The following is a 24978-nucleotide window of genomic DNA, read 5'->3' as shown; positions in this document are numbered from 1 at the left end:
AGATAGAGTTAGAGTGGTGCTGCCACCATGAGGTGAAAGGAGAAACTGCATTTTGAACCTTTTATGATTCATTTACTCGGTTCAACCGTCCAAGCGGGCCATAAATAATACATTCTAAAACCCAAGCTGTGGGCCGTATAAAATCTGACCGCGGGCCGTGATTGGCCCCCGGGCCGGACTTTGGACATGCCTGCCGTAATGCAAGAGATTCAGGTGAGTAATGACAGAAAGACTTACAGATTCATGATACTGAGGCTATGACTGAGGTTTGACAGATTTGATGAAAAATTGGTCACGAAAGTCTCCAGCACCTTTAAGTAAAGGAGATGAATCAGTACTTCCACTTTTACCAGAGTATTTTTTCACTTAAGTACCTGTACTTCTACTTAAGTACCAAATGTGAGTACTTTTGCTACCTCTGCTTTTAAATAACAGAAACAAGTAATCTGTAATGGATTACAGTTTGGAAGTACCTTGCACAACACTTTTTTTTTTTTTTTTACAAAAGCAACAAAGCTAATGTTGGTCCAGGACTTCTGCACCGTACTGTCTGTGTCTGTGTTTGGTTTAACTTCCTGCTGTGGTCTTACCTCTCCCCAGGCGGCGGCAGGAGGCTCCACGGGGGGGTAGTGTTTGGGCAGATCCCACGCCACTTCGCTCATGAACCATTTGAAGTTTTTACAGTTCAGTCGACTCCTCAGCTCCTTCTGCGACGTCATGTCTCCGGCCGACAGGTGGCGGTACTCGGGTCGGCGCTGGTAGACGTATTCGGCGTACTCGTCCATCCACACCTCAGCGACACGCTTCAGGTTCTAAACCAAACAAACAGATGGATTAGATGACACAATGACACAAAAGCCAAAAAAAGGTTGGGAACCACTGGCGCAGACTTTGTCTTTTAGGTATCTCCATAAAAAAAGTCTAGTGGTGTGAGGTCTGGTGAACTTGCCAAACAGGTGGATTGGACGGAGGGGTTTCATTTAATACCCTCCACGTTAACCAGACCTCACGAGACTTTTTTAAGGGGATACCTAAAAGACAAAGTCTACGTTATGAGACCTGCAACAGTTGCTGAATTGAGGGCAACCATTGAATGTGAATGTATTTCAGACAGGGGAAGCTCATTGTCGGCTTACATTAAAAAAAAAAAAAAAAAAGTCAAGTCATTTAAACATAAATTCGTCCCTCCATTCCTTTTTAAGAAAATGGTCAGTGACCTTATCGTACCAAGTAAACAAGAAAACAATGAAATTATGTTAAATTGAAACAAGGAAGTACAATGAGTGTGTTTTATTTACAATGCAAGAAATGAACAAGTAATTTCATAGTGGTTTCTCTCTCGATTTCGCAGCAGAATGCACGATGGTATGAAACTGAACTCTGTCAGTGAAGGAGTAGATCTCAAACTAGCTGTCAATCAAACGGGATTCAGCCTTTTGACTGATCCTCCAATCAGCATGTGGAAGCTCAGCGTCCAGCCCGGCCGAGCTCCGCCCACAGCTCCATTCACCCCCAGAGACGCCGAGCGTCCGGGGCGGGACAACATTTATCCAATTACCGTCCAGTTTTGAGGAAATGAAAAAAACTGTTCCACTCAGTCCCATTGAAGTGCATGGACGCTGAGTGTCTACGGACAAATGCACTGAGCAGAGATCGAATGAGAAAACAGCGCAACGGGAATGTATGAGAAGTGAACAACATGGAGTCCAATGATTTGTGATAAAGCTGATTCTGAACAAACTCGTCTGTGAGATGAACGTGTTCTAACACATTTGCTGTCAATGAAATGTCAACACAACCGAACATATTTGACCATTTAACTTTCGTAATTTTAGGGGAAGCTGGGCTTGCCTTGCAGTCTATGAGAAATCGCCTCTGATGCACACAAATACCAAGGAAATTGTTTCATGATGTGTGCGATTCCGTTGTCGGCAGTGTCTGGACCAGAACGGACGTCAGTTTGAGAACAGGTGGTGACAAAACAATGAAATGATGTTTGTAAATTCTATTACATTTTGAAGATTTAATGAATTTTAATAAACACCTACTTTACAAAAAGTGTAGATACATTTTTTTTGGGACACGCTGTATATCAATCAAAATGATGATTCAAGAACTTAGGGAGAAAAAGAGACCGTGAATTTCTCCACAAATGTAGATGTTTCAGTAACAGTGTGTCTATCAGCCTCCAGACCTGAGTGTTGCGCCGTTTTCCTAGAACTGACGTTCTGCGAGTATGAGTGTTTCATACTTCAATACACACTCGTGATCATTAAAAAAGAAAAACTTTGAAAATAAAGAGGTGTAACCCTTGTAATGATGCCGCCATTTCCAATTTGCTTGGAGTAAGAGTGAGTTCATTTTTAGTTCTTTATGTAAATGTTCTCCTTTATCTGCAGGGTCAGACTGATTCAGGGCCATCTGCATTCCACTGAGGTCGGTTTAAAGGCTGCTGTCGGAATAAAAAAAGCAAAAACAAAGGCCAGTGCCTTTCAGATGCATACTGAGCTAAGCTGAGCCAGGCTCCGGGCTGCAGCTGAGGCATACATAATGAATGGAGTTCAGCCACATCCCCGATGATTTAACGCTTTTAGAAAATTTCTCATTCTGTGTTGGTACTTTGAAGAACAAAGAAACTTGAGCTCATTCTTCACAGTAGCACCTGCAAAGACTATAAGTCGTAGATAGAGGAAACACTGCACACCGCTGCCTCTTGTCTGGTGGTCTTTTGTTCCAGGATGCTGAGCCGACTGTAAAGTGCTCTCCAACATGCAGGAGAAAGACGAAAGCTACATAAAGGAAATACCAAACAAAACTCCTGCTAAATCTGCATCCTCTTCCAGGCGACTTCCCAGTTTATGAATACTTACGGTGTGTATCTGTTTATTTAAGACGTTCCTCTGCTTCTCATTAGCTGAAGTGTGCAGTTCGGCATTTCTTTTCAGTGCAGTTCAAGGACACAAGCGTTTTACTCTGAGTAGCTGCAGGAACATTTTTGCAACTTTTCTAATGTGTGCTGAAACTGATTTAGCCATATTTCAACAAAAAGCATAAACCCACACATGAAAAAAACAACTCATTAATCCAGTTTGAATCAGTTATGCTGTTTTTAATTTTGCAGCCACATAATTAGATTTTGCTTCATTTGTTGTTTAATGAAAACGCCTCAGTAATAGCAGCTCTCTAAAGAGATGAGATATTATCAAGTTTGAGTTCCTGTCGTTTTACAAGCACTGTTAAATAAATCTCAGAATGATTTTTAGGAAATCTGTAATGTACTGTAATATTATTGACTATTACAATCACAATATGACCTGTCATACATAGGTACATTTTTAGCATAGATGCTAACTTTGAGTTTCTTCTAACTCCTGAACAAACACATGAAATGAACTATTTTGAACATACATATTTAATTGGGGGAAAAAACGCTAATGAACAAAAAATAAATGTACTAACTATGAGAAATCAATTTTTAATTTTTTGCAGCCCATTAAAAAATTGTTTCTCCTAAATTTAATGAAAATAAGTCATTAAAAAAAAGGAAATTATCTTCAATAGTCCTCATTATTGCAGTTTTGACTTCTGTTATGTCTCTCTTTAGAAGTTTCAAGCTATATATTTATTAAACATACTCATATTTTAACAATGAAAATGTGATTCACCAATGAATTTACCTACAAATGAGACAGTGACATATAAACCTTGGCATGAAAAATATCAAATATATTATCTTTTGTAAGTTTAATACGATCTAAAAAACAAAACAAAAAAAAAAATTGCAAGGATCTCCAAACCTGCTTGGAGTATTTAGGTCAAGATCAAAGTCAGATTTATTTCTATAACACATTTACAACAGATAAAATGTGCAGTTTTCATTATTTATAGGTTATCATGATAGTATTTTACTGGTCTGATCCACTTTAGATCACATGTGTCTGTATGTGGAAACTGAATTACAATGATTTTTACACCACTGATTGTTAAAATCTTCGGTGTAATTCATTCTATGGGTCGGACTGGACCCTTTGGCGGGCCGGATTTGACACCTTATGTTTGACACCTGTGCTGTAGAAGATGACGGTGTTTCCACGGTAACTGTGGAGCCTCTGAACGTCCAAATGGGTCATAACTGATGACCATGTAAAGATGACAAACTGTATTTTACACCAATTACATGTATTGATAGGATTAGTGGATCATAAATTATTAAACATTTTAGATCAGCAGATGGTTATGGTTGTCAGTAGATGTTTGGGTCTTTATGGGTTAGAAGAGATTGAAGGTGCTCATTTAAAGTAAGTGTGAATGTGTGTTGTAACTGCAGATATTACAGTCTCTGAACTATTTTGAACATATTTGATTGGAAAAAAAAAAATGCTAATGAACAAAAACTGAATGGACTAACTATGAGAAATCCATTTTTAATTTTTTGCCACCCATTAAAAATTGTTTCTCCTAAATTTAATGAAATAAGTCATTAAAAAAAAAAAATTATCTTCAATAGTCCTCATTATAGCAGTTTTGACTTCTGTTATGTCTCTCTTTAGAAGTTTCAAGCTATATATTTATTAAACATACTCATATTTTAACAATGAAAATGTGATTCACCAATGAATTTACCTACAAATGATACAGTGACATATAAACCTTGGCATGAAAAATATCAAATATATTATCTTTTGTAAGTTTAATACGGTCTTAAAAAAAAATACATATATATTACAAGGATCTCCAAACCTGCTTGGAGTATTTAGGTCAAGGTCAAGTTTATTTCTATAACACATTTCAACAATAGTGCTGTAGAAGGATATAGGAAAAAATACAAAATGATTAATAAATTAATAATTATAATTAATTAATAAAATAAGTAATAAAAATAATAAAATATATTGATATAGAAGATCAGATACACTAAAACTGATAAAACAGATACGCAATAATTCCATGAATAAATGAATGTTTTTGTTTTTTTTTCAAACGAATGTCTAAACTTGAGAGAAAAAAAAATTTAAAAAAAGGAAAATAAAAATAAATACATAAATAAATACATACATACATACATACATACATACATACATACATACATACATACATACATAAATAAATAAATATATATATAAACCAAACAAAAAATAAAAAAAAAATATAAGCATCATCAAATCATAATATGAACAAGTTCGAAAAAGGAGCGGGCAGAAGTATGCTTTTTTTTTTTTTAATTCCCACCCCTACTCACCATGGTTGATATATATATCTGTTTGCTACATAAATATCCATATGCTTCGTAATTGTCCATATCAATAAACATATATACTACTTCCATACAAATATATACAACATACATATACCGCATAAATATCCATATTAATAAACATATACTAAATCCAAAAAAATACTAGTGCTGTCAACCTATTAAAATTTTTAATAAGATTAATCATAGGGTTGCTGTGGATTAATTTCGATTAATCACAATTAAACATCATTAATTTTTAATCAATATTAATCACGTTTCATTCTGCATGAGCAAAAAGACACAAGAAAGAAGGGAATATATGGTTGATGGTTATGGTTGTCAGTAGATGTTTGGGTCTTTATAGGTTAAAAGAGATTGAAGGTGCTTATTTAAATTAAGTGTGAATGTGTGTTGTAACTGCAGATGTTACAGTACAGCACAGGTGTCAAACATGTGGCTCGGGGGCCAAATCCGGCCCGCCAAAGGGTCCAATCTGGGCCGTGGGATGAATTTGTGAAATGCAAAAATTACACTGAATATATTAACACTCAATCCTTTTACTTTAGGGACCATATAAAGCCTTACTTTAGTCTGAAGTGGGTCAGATCAGTAAAATACTACCATAAAAACCTACAAATAATGACGATTCAAAATTTTTCCTCTGTTTTAGTGTAAAAAAGTTAAATTACATGTAATTGTGTAAATTTCCAAACTTGCCTTTCACAAAAAATATGAAAAACTAGAAATGTCCTAAGAGAAGTAAGTGCAATTTTACTAATATTCTGTCAGTTATTAAAATATTTTGTAAATTTCCAGATCCATTGTCATTTGTAAGTTGTAATACACATTTACAAATGATAAACGGAGGCAAAATATAGTTAAAATTAGGGCTGTGTATTGACAAGAATCTGGCTATATGATACAAATCACAATACTAGGATCACAATACAATATATCCTGATATATCACAATACTGTTAAAAAGGCAATTTTTTTTTTACAGGTTTTGTTTATTTTTTAAACGATTATTTTCTGGAAGAATGGAATTACACCAGAAATATGCACAAATACTAAACATATTTTTATTTGATCCCCACAGGATCTAATGCTATATCACAAAATGTTCCTGCGTTCAAACTGAAATTCTGTTTTACAGACATTACAGTTTAAGATCTTGTTCAAATGTTCATATTTTATTAGTTCAGAACTAACATCAGAACATTATTTTAGTTCAATCCCAACAAAGGAACTAACATTATTTAATAATACAGTGTTAAATAATCATAAATAAAATATAAACAAAAAAGAAAGACAAAAAACCTAAAATTAACCTGCTCAATATCTGCATTTGAAAAAGTACCTAAAAATGTCGTACAGTACTTTTTAATATTGATACAGTATTGTGAAATGAAGTATCACAATATATTGCAGAACCGATATTTTCTTACAGTCCTAGTTAAAATTGCACTTATTTTTCTTAATAAATTTCAGTTTTTTTCATGGTTGTTCATATTTTTAAAAGGATAGTTTATAGATGTAAACATTTTCATAATGTAACTTTACTTTTTTCACTATAAAATACATTGAAATGTTTGGAGTTGGCATTATTTATTAAGGATGCACCAATACCACTTTTTTCCAGACCAAGTACGAGTACTTACATTTGAGTACTTGCCGAAACCGAGTACTGATACGAGTACTTAATAATCTCATTCCAGTTCTTAGTTCCTTTTGTAAATGTGCTTTATTGTCGTTGTCATTAGTCTGACTGGAACAAAGTGCTGCTACTGACATTTAATGTGTTGGAATGAGCATTTGACAATAAATCCACCAGGGGGCGCCGCTCTGAATTAACCATACTGGACAAATACCACGAAGAAAAGTAAAGTTTTTTGAGAAGAAGAAGAAGAAAGTCAGTAATAACAAACATGGAGACGACAGAGGCAACACTAATGTGATACTAATATTGCAGCGTTTTTGCTGGTAAGGTTTAGAAGCTTAGCTTCAGCAGGAAGAGAAAAGAGAAATGAGTGATAAGTTTCGTTTTCACTTCTGTTGGTGGCGGTCCAAACCGCTCCGTACACCCGCTGGTATTCTCATTCTGTTTACGCATCCGCCAGCACCTGGAAAACGGATAGAATGTACGCAGAGGACGGACAGAACGCTGCGTCCGTATCTGTCTGTCTTTAATGTTACTTGCAGTCAGCGTTACTTTTATCACCGTCATTTATTTGGTTAAATCTCCACACTCCACACACATTATTCCACCGCCACTGAAGTGTGAATGTCACATGGCTGTAAGTGGTATCAGTGCATTTGTATCGGATATCTTTTACGAGTACGAGTACACACACTGAGTATCGGAGCCGATGCTGATACTCGTATCGGTACCGGTGCATCCCTATTATTTATACATTATTATGTTATTAACCCATAAAGACCCAGTGCTACTTTTTGCAGCAGTTCCCAAATGAAATTTTCTGTCTGTTTAATCGTTCCTAAGTGAATTATCACCAATTATTATAATATTATCCTCTGTATTTTGTATTTTTCCTTGTAAACCATGTATTTTCCTCTATTTAATTTACTATATTTAATTTAGATGTTCATGAAAACTCAGTTTATTCTAAGGTTATTACATCAGAGCTGAGAAAACTGAAGAAAAAATGCTTTTTTTTTCAGTAAAATCTGTCATTAAGTGAATTTAAACCAAGTGTGTTCATCCACTGTCATTGATGAAACTCCATGGGTTTTACTGGTGAATCAATGTTGTAGAAGATGACAGTGTCTACATGTTCACTATAGAGCCTCTCAACGTCCAAATGGGTCATATCTGATGACCATGAAAAGATGACAAACTGTATTTTACACCAATCCAATGACAGTGGATGGAGATGCTTGGTTTATGTTCAGGTAATGATATATTTTATGTTTATGTTTATGTTTATGCATTTGGCAGACACTGTTTTCCAAAGCGACTTACAGGGGATTTTACTGAAACTCACTTTTTCCTCAGTTTTCTCTGTTTCTGATGTAATAACTCACAGCTTTAATCTGAGCTTTTATGAACATCTTCATGATCAGTGAATTAAATAGAGAAAAGTACCTGATTTATACTGATAAAATACAAAATATAGAGGATAATACTATAATAAATGGTGATAAATCTCTTAAGAAAGGTTAAATATAGAGAACATTTATTTGGGAACTGTCACAAAAGTAACACTGGGTCTTTATGGGTTAATTTACTGGTCCGGCCCACTTCGGATCATATTGGAAGGATGTGGCCCCTGGACTGAAGTGAGTTCGACACCCCTGCAGTCCAGTATTTCACCGATGCTGAACTGCAGTAACTGACTGATCTGCTGTTTTCTGTGTCATCATCCGATATAAAGCTACACAGTGTAAAGAAGTACCTTTGCCAGGCTGATCCCACCAGGGACCTTGTAGGGGACGTACTTCCTGTAGATGTGTCCTACCCTGGAGCAGGGGATGTCCTCCATCCGCCCTCCGCACATCCACACCTACAGTACAAAGACAGAGGAAGAGGAAATGCCTCCTTAGACTGGATCGATGCATTTGAAGCTTTACGTGTTCAAAAAGAGAAAAGGAAGGAGGTGAGGAGGAGACTGATGACAACCGCAGATTTAGAAATGTGGGATACAGAAGGGAAAATTCAGAGAGAGAATAACAATGATGAAAGGATTTCATAGAACAGTGGAAGAAGTTTTGATCCACAGGACTGAATTTAACCCTTAAACACCTAGAACTTCTATATGGTTACTTCTAAATGATTTTCCCTCAGCATTTAACCTCTTCTCAATCATTTATTCATGAGATCATTGCAATATTATCCTCTGCAAATTGCGTTTTTCTTTGTTAAGCTTTTTTTTTTTTTTTTTTTCAAGATTCCATTTTATCGTTGTAGTATAGACAGAGCATACACAACGTAACTGTGATGTGGTTATTATCGTTAACGAAAACTAACGAAATGACGAAAACTAGAATTGCAAAAACATTTTCGTTAACTGAGATAAATAAAAAATATAATTAAAAGAAAAAACGATAACTAACCGAAACTGTATTGTGTGCTTACAAAACTAACTAAAACGTATAAAAAATTATAGATAAAACTGCCTTAGTTTTCGTCTTTGTCAATGTCGGATTGATATGAAATCAATTTATTTCCCTCAAGCAATTTTAGCTGCTGGCACCATATGATATTTAACGGTTCGTCACTTCTCATCGCTAGTGGTTTAGAGTCGTCTTCTCATCCCCACTCTACCTGGAAACATGGAGACTAAAGTTGGGAGAAAGCAGCAGAGTCCTGTCTGGGATTTATTTGAATTTGACAACGAAGAAGAAAAAAAGATATAAAAAAAAAACTAAAACTAAACTAAAACTAAGCATTTAGAAAAGAACGAAAACTAATAAAAACTACCAAACCTGCTCAAAAAACTAATTAAAACTAACTGAATTAGAGAAAAAAAAAAGTCAAAACTAAATAAAACTGAACTATAATGAAAAATCCAAAACTATTCTAATCTTGATAGAGACGGTACTTTTTAGTTGTTTTTTGACCAGACAGCCCGGTGTCGGAGCTAGTTCCTGCACCAGTTAGACTGGGAACTGAGGTGTTTGCTTGTGAATGGCTCGTGATCATACCATTATGTGAACCCATGACGCATCCTAAAAAACACCACAACACGAAGTGGCTATTTACACAGTACTGTGGCACGAAATATCAGTTTGTCTATTATCAAAGAGCCAATCAGCACCTTTGTTATATCATGTCTAGATTGGCAACTTACATCCCAAAAAGTACCAAGGCAATTATACAGCGAATACGCCACATCAAAACACTGTGGACATTGAGCTCACTCGGTAATGTACCAGACTTTTTTTGAAAGATTTTCAAAGGGGGTGGGGTGGGGTGGGGGGTGTAGGTAAATCCGACACTGATATAAATCAGCCGCTGGGACAACATTCAGAGTGCAGAATTCCACATGACCACAACACTCAATACACTGAAGTGACACAGAACTGAAGTCACACGGCACACTGCTGCATCTTATGCCTCGTTTCCACTACGTGGTACCGGCTCGGCTCGGTTCAACTCGACCTTTTTGTGTTTCCTTTATGAAAAAGGACCTGGAATCTGGTACCCGGTACTAGTTTTTTTGTATCACCTCCACCGAGGTTCTAGGACTGGAGACCAGATACTAAAATGTGACGTATAAACACTGCAGACCACTGATTGGTCAGAGAGTCGTCTCTGTGAACCACCGTTTTACAAAAAACAGATGTGGAAGTTTACAGTAAATACAGCGGTAGGTTAATCCACATGATAACAGCCCGCAAAACCAGGAGATTCAGTCTTTGGTGGCCGACGTAAAAATTCAGTATGAGGTTGACGAGGCAACACGCAACAAGCAAGTTTATCAGCAACTCTGAGCAGACGACACTGAAGTAATGCGTCACATCGCTATGACGTCCAGGTACTGTAAAGTCTGTAGTATCCTCTAATGGAAACGGTCTCCAGGAATAGGACCTGGTACCTGAGTCGAGTCGAGACGAGTCAAATCAAGCCAGTTCCACGTAGTGGAAACACAGTATAACATGTAGCTCCGCCCACCTCCTCCAGCCTCCAGAGCAAAGAACACCACAAAACAACATATAGAGTATTTAGAACAATAATTCCTGGACCAGGAATTATTGTTCTAAATACTGGTCCGGCATCGAAATGTGGTTCAACTAAACTCATCATAAACACAGTAGAATATCAAAGGGTGCTTCATATACTTTATAAAGTTACCCTTGGCAAAGCAAATTTGTTCAGCACTGGGAGGAACCAGACTACCATTCTGCTGTTAGGACGCTGGACAAGACAAGTAGGAAAAAAAAAAAAAAAGTAGTGTGAGATACTCCCTGGTAAAATGTCTAAATAAAAAAGGATACACAAGCAAAGGTGTCAGAAAAATGGGCAATGATGACTGGGAGTACAGTTGGTGTCGGCTGCTGCCTTATCGGTACAGACAGCTGCCTGTCAGCCAGCTGAGCCCATTAAAAAAAAAAAAAAAAGAACAATAATTCCTGTTCAAATCAATATACTATCACTAACTTGTTGTTTCTTCCATCACTTGCCACAGCACTGTGGTAGCAACATGCACAAAAGAATGCACTGAAGTACACACCAAATATCACCACAGTACTGTGGCAACAAGAGGATAATGAGTAAAAAAGAAAAAGAACAAAAGGATAATGAGTTCATGGAACAGTATCCATGAGTGGCTCTAGTACAAATGCTAACATTTGACTGGTCTGTGGCAATAGACAAACCAATATTTTGTGTAGCCATTGCTAAAAAAAAAAAAAAAAAAACTCACCAGAAGTCACAATTTAAAGGGTTATTTTGCAAATTTTTCCTCTGGGGGACCATGCCCCTGGACCCCCCTCATGTTGCTAGGTTACCAACACAGCACCGCTGCGACAAACATTTCTCATCATTTTTTTTTAACACTACTTCTTTAACAAATCTGCTTTTCTGTTTCCCTTTGTATTCATTGTCACAGTCCTGCCAGAAAACCTGTGAAACACGAGAACTCTTTCACTTCGCTGTCTCGCCAGTGTGAAGAACAAAACTGTTGCATGTGGTTCTCAGCTGTAGAACACAATAAATAGTGTTCCTGTCTGGATATTTACAGTCCTACATATAGAATTTCAATGTGACACCGCATCAGGCTGGAAGACGAGTGAAATGTTGTGTTTCTATGACTGCTGATCGGAGCTGCATCCCATAATACCTTTAACTGACACAAAATCCCAAATGGAAAAAATGTGGCCAAAATTCAGAACGGCATTCTTCCTGCTGGGTTTTAGGTATGGTTCCTGAAATAGCACATTTACCTACCAGTGTCTAGTTCCACTTGTCTGCTGTCTATTTCCAGTGAGCAGGGCTGATAGTGAAGGATGGTATCCATCTGACTAATGCACTTTTACCTCTGTGTGGCGTTCAGGGACGTGCTTTCACTTCCTGAAGCTCAAGGTAGAGAAAATGAGGAGGATTTTCTCCCTAAAAACTGCTTCTCCCAGGTTTCTGCCTTGCCCTTTTGGATCTTATATAATACTAACAGCCTAATAAGAATAAAATATGCCTCATGTAACCGCTGCAATCAGAGCGGAATGAACTGGGGAGGGCCGACATGGGGGTAACATTAGGTCACATAGAGTATTAAAAAATAAATAAATAAATAAAAATAAAGTAAGTGCTCTGTGGGCATTAGACATAAAGAGATTCAAGAACTGCTGAACTCCTAAATGGAATGGAATAATGAAAAATAATAAATAAATAAATCCTCCCTCATAGCCTGTTCTGGAGCCATCTTCAGCATCTTAATATAAAAATCTGGTAAGTATAATTCCAACAGAATGGGTCATTTACTGCACATATATGAACAATAGTTACATTCTAATTCAATGCTTTGAGGATGAACTACACATATCTTATCAGATCAGTGTCCCTGTAAATAATTAAGGAGGAATCACTGGTCAGATTGATTTTAATAAGACTAAACAAATATTATCCATGGAAGTGTAGATATAAGTGCACTATCGGGCAGGTTGTGGTGTTTTATTAACCCTATAACGCCAAATGTGTCATATTTGATACACGAGTTTTGAAGCCCTCTACATGATCAGTGTGATTTTTTTTTCTTGAAAATCCTGATGTATACAATTAGATACATACAATACACAGATAATCCACCAGGGGGGAGGAATTTGTTCACCAGAGGCCTTTCCAGTGACACTACAAGACTGTCATTAATGAAGAAGGAGGAAGAACTTTGACAATTTTGAAAAGGAATTACCAATTTGTTAGACATGTTTGTGTTGTATTATGTTTTTGTCTGTTCAAAAATAATATTTGAACATTGAGACCTGATGTATCAAATATGATACAAAATTTAAATTCATACATGGAAATTGATATTTGAAAAAAAAAAAAAAAAGTTTGGGTTGTTCAGAAGGGTCAATAATGGCTCTGGTTTCAAAGAACTGGAATTTTCTGTCAATGATTTAATTATTCAGGCTTTATAATGTTAATGAGGAAGGAGACAGAACTTTGCCAATTTTGAAAAGGAATTACCAGTTTGTTAGACATGTTTGTGTAATATTACAGTTTTGTTCAAAATAATAATATTTGAGCACTGAGACCTGATGTATCAAATATGATACAAAATTGATACGCATACATGGAAATTGATATTTGAAAAAAAAAAAAAAAAAAAAAAAAGGGTTGTTCAGAAGGAGTAATAAAAGCTCCAGTTCCAAAAACACTGCAATTTTCTGTCAATGATTTAATGGTTCAGACTTTAAGGAATATTGAACTTGAAAGTGGAATCACATAAAACTATATTGTGGCATGGATGGAAGATTAGCAGAGTGTTGACTCAAAGGTAAGTACCAACACAGATTGTGCTTTTAATTTGGCAAACAGGAAGTTAAGCGTTGGAATAGACAATCACAAATACAGATTAACAGGATAGCCATTGTGGGGCCTATGGCTGTGACTCATGGTGCAGTTCTACAAAAATACAATAATAAACACAAAAAGGCCAATAAACATTGTCATACACACATTAACCATTTCATGCATGAATTATGAGAACATTAATTAAGACTTTTTTCTTTATTCCTCTTCAGGCATTTAAAAAAACAATAAGATTATTATTATTATTATTTTTTTTTTTTATGTAACTATTTTTCATGGAGTTGCAAAAATGTGTGTTGAATTTTTAAAGTAAAGAAACGTGTATTTACTGATATACTGTGTGAAATCTATGAAATAAAAACATTTAATGCTGCTAATTTGATGTTTTCTCACATTTTAACATACACTACAAATAAAAAGTTATGGATATTTTACATTTTTTGGGCTATTTTTTTCAGTTGGGATTTTTGCACAACACATTTTACTTTTTGTGTGTGAACTGAAACAAATTTTTTTATTGACCATAGTTTTATTTACAAATGGCAAAAATGATCAAAAAAATTACAAAAAAAAAAAAAAAAAAAAAAAAAAATAGAGATATCCTTAACTTTTTGTTTGTAGTATACTCTAATACTAGTCATTACTCACTTCATGGAGATAATATGCCAAAAAAAAAACAAACAAAAAAACAATTGTTAATTACATTCTAATAACAATGACAAGGAATTAATTTACACTCGAACATGTTAGATCGGGTTTATCAAGAACAGCAAAGTTACAGTAATGTTTTTAACTGCAGTGTATGGGATGATGCATAAGCGTCCAGTGTTTTGGCTGATATGAAACTAGAACAAAACCCATGAATATACAAGAGAACAGCTGGAGAATAACTGTCCACTGTAGCGAGCACTATGCATGAAAGGGTTAAGTTATAACTAGGGCTGGGCAAGTTAACGCGTTATTACCGTGTTAACGCATTCATTAAATAACACCGACAATTTTTTTAAATCTCACATTAATGCCGATTTATTATAACTCATATTATTCTTTTCCTGCTTGTGTGCGTGTAGCGATTAGCTCGGCAGATAGACAACAGGTTTACCAAGAAAAGCTGGACGCCCAAAACTTCTCTCCAAATCTTTTACTTGAGACTCACTGTAAAACTGCAACATACAAACAAAATATGTCTGAGTTCTGTTCATTGCATTAGTGCATTTACATGGCATTAGTCATTTAAATGAATGGGAAGAAGATCGCTAGCTCGATGCTAACTTGAATGGGAAAATCCATAGACACGCTAACGATTAACATTTACAGATTAACTTAAGATTTGGAACGTCTTTTTATCCAGCAACAAAGGTTCACATCAGAGATATTTTATACTATTCATTCTTACAACAATAAAATACTCACAGACAAACGTTTTTGGGGCCATACAAACTGAGTGAAAGAAACGTGTCTGTTAGTTCCTTCTTATGTCCGAACTGACTACGGTAACACCGCAAGGACAAAACATACGTTAGTGCAACTTATTCCGACCACTAGAGGGCCCCCTTTGCTTACTTTGAACAACTGAACATCACATATTATTGGGCTTATTAGTATAAGTACTTATTAGTGGACTTAAGACTCCTGTCAATCACTCACAACCGGAAATAAACTGGTGTGGACATAAACATGGAGAAAAGTACCGGTCTTTTCCATGGACATTTTCATTTTAAATGTCTTCAGATGGTGGGGTTGAAAAGGACAAAGTTGTTTGTAAGCACTGCAATGTGGAATTTTTTTTTTTTTTTATCACCGGAGTACTTCCAGTCTGAAATATCACTTAAAGGCAATACACACTTTTGATGCCGGCAACCGCCCCCCCCCCCATATAACTATTCGATTAATCGTGATTAATCGCACAAATCCATGTGATTAATTTCAATTAAAAATTTTAATTGCTGCCCAGCACTAGTTTTAACTAGAGATGTCCGATATTGGCTTTTTTGCCAGAAACCGATATGCTGATATTGTCCAACACTTAATTTCCGATTTCAATATCTACTGATATCGCTGCCGATATATGTGGGGTATTAAACTAATTTTAGGTAACATCACATATCTCCTGTCATGGAATTAACACATCAAGCCAAATTTTATTGTGATGCCCCATTGGATGCATTCTCAAATGCAACAAGACTTTCAAAATGTAAACACTGTCTGTGCAAAGAATACATACTTCAACTTAAGTTGTGGAAAAAATGCCATATTTATTTATTTTCTCTCCCTCCCTCCATGAGTCTATTACAGTGTGGCAACTCTGCTGTACAATTTTGAAAACTGCACATTTCTTTCAGCTACAAACAATGCTTCATTTACGCGTCGGTAAATGCTGGCGAAATCAAGGCATTATTTTATCGGTTTTAATTATAGGAAAAAAAAAAAACGATAATGATATTCACCGATATTACACTTTTATGCCAATATTGGGCCGATAATATCGGTGGGCCGATAATATCGGTGGGCCGATATTATTGGACATCACTAGTTTTAACTAATACTAACACAACAACCCCACTGAACTCTTGCACATAAAAATAACACATTTACAACAACATGCCCACTACCCACAATGCACTGTGGCAAACATGCCACAATATGTTAAAAGTGAATGAAAAGCCTCATACAGCTCTGGAATTAGGTTACTCTTTGTCAACCCATTAAATGACATATTACTCACCTTTTTTCTCAGTTCAGTCCCTTTTTGATAAATCGGTTGTATTTGGCTTTGAATTACTGACGTTAAACACACTTTAGTCTGTCTGCAGTGTTTATGAAACAGGACTAGATGCTTCAGGATAAAGAAGGCTCATTGTTGTCTGTACATTTCTGCTGCTGTTCAAAGACTATTTAATAGATTTAAGACCCACTAATGTGCTTTAAATACCTCCCTCTCATTTCCTCTTAGTGGTCTTTCTTTCACTGCCCTTTCTAACGCATACGCTGATAAATCCTTCAGCTGCAACAAAGACCAAAGTGATAATGTGTTTTCAGAGTTTACAGTGGGGTGAGAAAATCTTGAGCGAGAGAAAAGAAAAGAAAAAAGAGTCGCAGACATAGAAGGCGAGACAGAAGGAGGATTTTGTTTTTGACAACAGCTAAATGAAAAGCTGATTTAAACACGAAAACAAATGATGGAGGTAAAGTTTGGAGAGAGAGAGAGAGAGAGAGCTGTGCAGAGCGTCCAAATAGTTCCGGCAGCGTAAAGTCCTTTAGCATGGAAATGAGATTTATGCAGTTTCAGGTAAGAGTCGGGCTGAGTGCACATGCACTGTAAAAAAAAAAATTTGTGATTTAACAGAATTTTCACAGTTTATTTTACAGATTTTTCCTGTATTTTTAAGATACAGGAAAATATCAACGAAATTACAAAAATAGACTGCGATTTTGCATGTCAAATGTAAAATAACATGAAAAAACTGTAACTGTGAAGAACCATAATTTCAACCTTCATCTATTATTGCAGGACATAACAAGACTTTATTACTTCTGTGAAATTAAAAAAGAAATTTAAAAAACAAAACAAAAACATATATATATATATATATATATATATATATATATATATATATATATATACATATATATATATATATATATATATATATATTGTGGTTTGGTGGCACAATTGTAACGTGTGTGTCAAGTTGAGCGTGCGGACACGACAACCTGAGCATGCAGGGAGAGGGAGGTTGAGCGAGAGAGGGAGGGGAAAGTGAGCGAGCGCAGCGGTCTGTTTGTGCGCCACGGAAAGAATTTGTGAGAGAACATTATGAGTAAAACTAACATGCAAACGCATTTATGGAGCACAATATCGATTTTTGTTTGCTCAAGCGTAATTTCTTTTTGAAATATAATTGACGTGCTCGCAAAATATATTTTTATGTGCTCAAAATCTCTAATTGTGTGCTCAGAATCTATCGTTGCTCGCTCAAGAAACTGGCACAAATATAATTCCATAATAAAGCGGGTTCAGAAAATGAATGAATGAATTAATATTTAAAAATAGTGGTGTATGTGCTTTAGCGTATCCTAGTGGTGATATGTGTTTACAGTGCAGCTGACTTGCAACCAACAAATGATTTCACTGCAGTCTGCTCTACATTAAAATATTTAACTGCAGAACAAAAAACAAACCGACACGAGAACAGTTAGAACCAATGCAAACTTTTGTCTGCTCAGAATTGATCACAGCACACCCTACAGTCTAGCCCTGACATGGTGAGTTCAATCTGCTTCTGTTTGCATTACTTTCATCTAATATGAGTGCATTCAATAAAATCTGGCTGGAGGGAAAAAAAAAAAAAAAAAAAAAAGAGACATTTTTGGCCAAATCTGCAAAGAATGGATTGTGATTGTAATTGCAAAGCATTTAGCCCACAATCTGCTCTAGTATTTTAGATCTATTCACAAAAGATTTAGCATTCATGTTCCACCGCCTCAAACTTGGCCGTAAGCCTGAAATACTGACATGCAGACAGATTGGTCTGTAAAGAAAAGTGCAGCACATAAAATCATAAAATGCAGTTCTTTAAGTAGCAGCTATGTACGCACACAGAAAAAAACAACTTTCAGATATTTTGTGTCTAAAACCTCATCTACTGTCATGTCCGTCTGCAGCTGTTAAACCAGTGGTTCCCAAACGTTTTTGGCTCATGACCCCATTTTAACATCACACATTTCTGGTGACCCCAGACATTCACAGACATTTTTTTTTTTGCAAAAATTAATTAGTTTTTGATCATGTGATCGTTTGCTATACTATGTTGCAAATAACAACATTAATTTAAGATGACATTTAGTCTAGATAGTGTGTATTATTATAGACAGAGGCAGTAAATCCAGGTGTAGATTACTGCACAAAGGGAGAATTTGATTTTCCTTGGTCAGGATATGTACAGTCAGTCCAGCTTGGATTTCCAAGGCTGACAATTAATACTGAACAAACAAGAACTCAAACTATGAATTATGAAAGAGCTGCAGCATCTGAAACCGACCACAATGAACATTTGACAGATAAACAGAACCACAGTGCTTCAGTTTCAGCTTCACAGTTTGTCATGTCTTTTAGAGATTGGGATTGTCTCTGTCAACTCACCATATATTTTTTTATTAGTACGTTTTTATTTTTATCATTTACTAGAAATTTCAGGCAACCCCACATGGGGTCCTGACCCCAAAATTGAAAAACACTGGAATAAAGTCTAAAGATTACACTGAGTTACAAAAAAATGTTTTTTCCAATTTGTCTAGGTTTTTTCAACTGAATTCGGACCATTTTGCACCGCTAAATCCAAAAATGACATCTGTTTTTCTCAATCAGGTCAGGTTTTTTTGCTAATTTGATTTTGAAAAATTTGATCTTCTCACAAAATTGATTACATTTTTGTGACTTTATCAGTTGATTTTTGTATATAGTTCTCACCCGAAATAGGTTTTAAGAGAAAAAAAAATCATTTTCTAACAGGATTCCTGTTAGGTACAATGGTGTATTCACCGCAGATGTAGCAGAATACGTCAGGCTTATTTTTGCAAGATCTTCTAGTCGAAGCCATTTCATTCACCTGTAATATTAAAAAAACACATTAATCATAAATTGGCAAAAGTAAAATCTTCAGAACTCGTTTATTGCAAGAAATATGAAAGAATTTTGTATCATATGATGTGAAAATGCCCATAAATGTAAGCAAAAATGTTAAAAAGCCAATATGTAGCATAGTTCAGAAAGTTGACCTGATTGAGCAAAATTAATGTGATTTTTGGATTCAGCACACCAAAATTATCCTAAATCAGCTCAAAAAACTTAAACAATAAATTTGTTGTTGACCAGTGTTATTGTGTATTCACATCTATATTATGGTATATCTAAGTTTTCTTCTTCAATTAAACTCATAGCTGCTTATTAGAAGAACAGAATATGTATTGTGATTGTCTCTCTCAACTCACCATATATTTTTTTATTCGTAAGTTGTTGTTTTTTTTTTTTTATCAATCACTAGAAATTTCAGGTGACCCCATTGGAATTCCAGGCCCCAAGGTTGGAAAAAAAAAGCCCTAATCCATTCCCTCTCATTCTTTGGAAGTGTTCTTTTCTACAGTTGCAACTTGCATTTACCCAGATTGTTTCTATGTTTATTACTAAGACATTTGATGTACCATCTGTGGCTATAATTTATCTATGAAAAATAACTATAACAAATGTATGATAGAATAATGCAAACACACCCACAGATTACAGCGGAGGACTTCAACAGCCTGAAGAACTGGAGTTGCAATGCTCAACTGGGCAATTCTCAACTCAACTTTCTCTTCCAAAGTTTTTGCGTTAAATGGGGCTTGTACAATTTCTTAGCAAGGTTGCACAAACCAGATAGATGCAATTACAGCCAGTGTCTTTGTTTCTTTTACTTTTCTCAGACAACCAGAGATATTAAAGAAGCTTTTAAGGTTTGCAAAAAGAAAAAAAAAAGTGCTGACATTTTCAAACAGAAGCCAAAAACATACTGACTAAATTTCTCTAAAATAAGAAGTTCTTCATCAGGCGTGAGCAGAATTATTAACATAAATATTATCGCATTACTTAAAGCTTGACTGGCTTTACTGTGAATACCCTTTCATACAGGGTGAGTCAGAAAAAACGCTCTTTCCATTCAAAGAAATTGTCCTGCTAAAACGGAAACACTGATTTTTCTTTTGACCATACAGTCATATTGATGTGGTTATTGAGCATGTCTGGTGATGTAGTCATAGATTTATTGCATTGCATAAGAGAGAGAAGGTCCATTGTTTATTGGGCACTGAAATACCTGCCAACACAATGTATGCCACAGTGAACAAACTTGAAATTGACAACAATTACAGGAGTCGGGGCTTTGCTTTCACACTCAGGACATAGGCCTACATGACAGTTATCGTTATCGAGTTATCGTGCAACAGCGATTGCAGGTATTATTTCCTCATCGAGTTGTCTGTTTGGGTCAGGAGAGAGAGTGGCCACCTAGATCCCCAGACTTGACCCCCCTTGATTTTTTCTTGTGGGGGTATCTTAAAAACCGTGTGTATCAGACTGTTCCACAAACTCTTCAGGAACTCCGAAATCGCATCACGGCTGAAATCCAAGCCCTACGACGAACACGAATGGCGAGAAGAGCTGTGTTAGAGATGCGACAACGAGCACAGATTTGCATCAATCTGAATGGTAGCCAGGTTGAAGGTCGTGCCGGACGACTTCGTTGAGACGAAACATTTTGATGGCGAGTAAACATGCTGTAATGGTTGACAATTTCAATTTCATTCACGGTGGCATAAACTGTGTTGGCAGATATTTCGGTGCACAATAAACAATGGACATTCCCTCTGTTATGCTATGCCATAAATCAATGATTCAATCGCCAGACATGCTCAATAACCACATCAATATGACTGTATAATCAAAAGAAAAATAAGCATTTCCATTTCAGTGGTACAATTTCTTTAAATGAAAAGAGCGTTTTTTCTGACTCACCCTGTATACTGTATAAATGCAGAACTGTGCAGATGTGCAATTTTTTTTTTTTTTTTTTTTTTTTTTTTTTTTTTTTTTAGTTTTTATCAGTTACTAGAAATTTCAGGCGACCCCATTTGAATTCCAGGTGACCCCACATAGGGTCCCAACCCCAAGGTTGAAAAACACTGTATTAACCTTCCTCTTGTGTTAGGGTCGGCACCGACCCATTTCAGGTTTTAAATGTATAAATTAACCACCACCAAATTTGATCTTTTCTGGTTTTTATTGTGTTTTATTGCATCTCGTTTTTATTTATTTGATCTTACCTATTTTATTTACTTATCCATGCTGCTATACCGATGAATGGTGGAACACTGCGCACTTTTTGTCCTGTCTTTTTGTCCTGTCTGTAAGCGTGATCAAGTGCCTGTCTTGCATGTTTAATATATGTGTTGAGGTAATGCCAAGGCAATCACCTAGACTGCAAAACAAATCTACCTACGGGTATAAATAAAGTAACCTTGACCTTGACCATATAAAATTTGTTCATTGCATCAAGGCTTTTTGACTTTGTCTGGGATCTCTATTTGAACAAAATAATCCTTTTTTTTTTTACTAAATTATTAAAGGCACTGGTTGAAATTATGATCTTTGTGTTGTTAGGGTCGTTTTCGACCCAGTTACAGGGTGGGGAAGCAAAATTTACAATATTTTGAGGCAGGGATTGAAAGACAGTGTATGACCAATTAGTTTATTGAAAGTCATGAGAATTTATTTGCCACAAGAAAATTGACATAATAGAAAATGTTTTTATTCTGTGTCCTCCTTTCTCAATAACTGCCTTCACACGCTTCCTGAAACTTGCGCGAGTGTTCCTCAAATATTCGGGCGACAACTTCTCCCATTCTTCTTTAATAGTATCTTCCAGACTTTATCGTAATAGTTTTGCTCATAGTCGTTCTCTTCTTTTCATTATAAACAGTCTTTATGGACACTCCAACTATTTTTGAAATCTCCTTTGGTGTGACGAGCGCATTCAGCAAATCACACACTCTTTGACGTTTGCTTTCCTGATTACTCATATGGGCAAAAGTTTCTGAAAAGGTATGGATAATAGTGTTAGGTATGATTATGACATCAATATATGTTTGGTTTCAAAACAATTGACGTAGTGCCTGCTGAGAAAAAAACAACTAAATGTTCATTGTCAATTTTGCTTCCCCACCTTGTATAAAAATAAGATTATGAAGCAATAATTAGAGTCAAAACTGAAATCCTAAGTGCACTTTCAGCCAACACACTGACAGTCAGCTCCTCTGCCAATCATGTCAGCTTCTGGGGATTCTCATTTTACCCTGTTATCCAGTCCATCTGCACAAAAACAAAACAAGCAAAGACGGGCATGTCCACACGTGAGGTCAATTCAGTTTAGAGTTGGTGACTTGCAGAGTGCACATCGAGGGGTATAGTGACAAAAAAAAGGCCCAGAGGATCACACCAAAAACATTAAAACGAATATTTTTACGGATAAGGAAGTCTGACAAGGTAACCAAGAGATGAGAAACAAATTAATGATGGATAATTGTTTTTAGTGTATTTTACAGCTGATTTAAGACATGGGTCAAAACAGATCGGTTAACATAAGAGATGGTAAGAGAAAGCTAACACAAGAGGAAGGTTAATGTGAAACGACTTCTAACTAATGTCCAAATCTTAAATAATGTTCAGGCATCACTGAAGGTATCTGGTATTCACATTAGCATTAAAGTTAATTTCCCCTGTTCAGGTGTTTTTATGATAAAAGGGTTGTGCACCTTTAGTCACATGGTCTAATACAATGCTAGATCAGTCAGGATCATGCGTGTTCTTTAGCTGCTAATCTGATATTCTGGATTTAAAAGCTAAAGTGTAGGTAATAAGGATGGGCGATACTGGGAATTTTGGTATCAATCCGATACCATGTAAATACAGGATTAGTATTACCGATACTGATACTTGACTTTTGTCGTTCGTTTTTCAACTAATTTTATTAAAAATATGTAACATTTAGCACGTTTAATCTCTGACTCAGATCATTTCTAAAAAAAAAAAAAAAAAAAGTAGACCAGTGCTACAGTTAACACCACCTTTCTGTAGATTTTAACCCTTTAACCCCTGAGATATGATTCCAGGTAAAGGTGCTGCTGTGAATCTGCATTTGTTTCAGTGTCATAAAAGCTGCTGTGAGTATGTGCTTGTGTTTCTTTTCTTCAGTGTTTTTTTTTTTTTTTTTTGTCCATTTTAGGGACAAAACATGGTGGAATTAGAGAAAAAAAAAAACAAAGAGAGGAATTAAAGTTTGTTTTTACTACATAAGGCGTTCAGAATGTACATCAATAAGAGATTTAGGATGTTGAACATGAACTGTGAACTGGAACACACTGAACAAAAAAGATTTGAATTTGGGCCGGGTAATTTTTTGTTTTTGAATTATCCACAACAATATGATCATGGTAGAACAGTCATACAAACAGACTCAACAATTAAACAATTTTCTTCAATAATTACAGCATATTTATCAATACAACATTATCCATAAACAAACGGCCCTCATTGTCATTATTAATTCTTTCCCCGCCATTGACGAGATATTCTGTCAAATCCGTGTTTTCACTGTTATGCTGTAGTTGAAGCTGTTGCGGATCGTGTGAATTACTTTCCTTAGTCCAAAAACAAACAATTAAGCAGCTTTTTCACAAAAATGAAGGACCGGGTTTAACGTTTTCGTACTGGAATCATCGTATCCCATAGCAACGCATACAGCGCCAGTCACTGTGAATGAGGAAATGCAGGAACCGCGTGCAGTTTCAAACGCCTTAAAAATGATTACGGAGACAGAGTCTGACAATTCAATATATGATGGAACTACAGAAGAACCATTTAGAGACAGGAACGGAGAAATAGAAGGTGAGGGAGACGGACACGGAACACAGGAAACACGGAGGCACGGGTCCGACACGGAGATGAGGAAGGGGGGGGGGGGGGGGGGGGGGCACGGAGCGACACGGGGACAATGACAGACAGGAGGAAGAGAAAAGACACATTTATAGTGGACATTCAAGGAGAAGATCGACACAGACATGGGACAAGACAAAGGACAGCTAGTGTTCATCTGTTAGAGTGAGTTCAGATTCAGACTGAGGACAGATTCAACACAGATGTGGTTCAGCTGTAGAATGTCAGCGGGGACACAGGTAAGACACAGTTTTATTTGGCTTTAGTATGAAATAAATACATACATATATTCATACATAGATAAATAACTAGACGTCCATATAATTCATTACAGATCAAACACAGCAGGTGGTCCAACAGGAGGACTTGGTGCAGCCAAGGAAAGGCCATAAATCTACAGTATTTAGTGAATTTGTTTCTTTTTTTTTTCTTGAAAATTAGGAGTGTTTATATCAAAAAGCTAAACTAAATATGTGTTAGACTTATAACTGATGTATGTAAATGTGTAAAGTTGATAAGGAACCTGGTGCTTTAGAAGATGTTTTGTCTAAAGTTTGGTGTAGATTCTTCTAATATTTTGTGGAATGATGGGATATGTTAGAGCTGTTTGTTATTATTATTTTATTTTGTGATTATGAATACAGTGTTATTGTTTTTAAAGAAGAAAGAGTCAAAAATGTAAATAGGAAATCAGTTTTATCTTGAAAATCAATATCTTTGAAAAAAA

The 24978-nt window shown here is 35.9% G+C and overlaps 1 protein-coding gene across 1 annotated transcript in view; it reads right to left on the bottom strand.

Moving 5' to 3' along the window:
- Positions 1 to 24978, bottom strand: part of LOC115432778 (polypeptide N-acetylgalactosaminyltransferase 10-like) — a 268778-nt gene that overhangs the window by 28392 nt on the left and 215408 nt on the right. The window contains exons 8-9 of the mRNA XM_030153782.1: positions 8652 to 8759; positions 591 to 812 (exon numbers count right to left, since the gene is read on the bottom strand). Coding sequence (XP_030009642.1) covers positions 591 to 812; positions 8652 to 8759 — 330 coding nt within the window. The remainder of the gene's footprint in view (positions 1 to 590; positions 813 to 8651; positions 8760 to 24978) is intronic.

Source organism: Sphaeramia orbicularis, chromosome 14 (genome assembly GCF_902148855.1).
Source record: "Sphaeramia orbicularis chromosome 14, fSphaOr1.1, whole genome shotgun sequence".
Classification (NCBI taxonomy): domain Eukaryota; kingdom Metazoa; phylum Chordata; class Actinopteri; order Kurtiformes; family Apogonidae; genus Sphaeramia; species Sphaeramia orbicularis.
The sequence above is the reverse complement of the archived record's forward strand: the minus strand, read 5'-3'. Positions and strand labels throughout refer to the sequence as shown.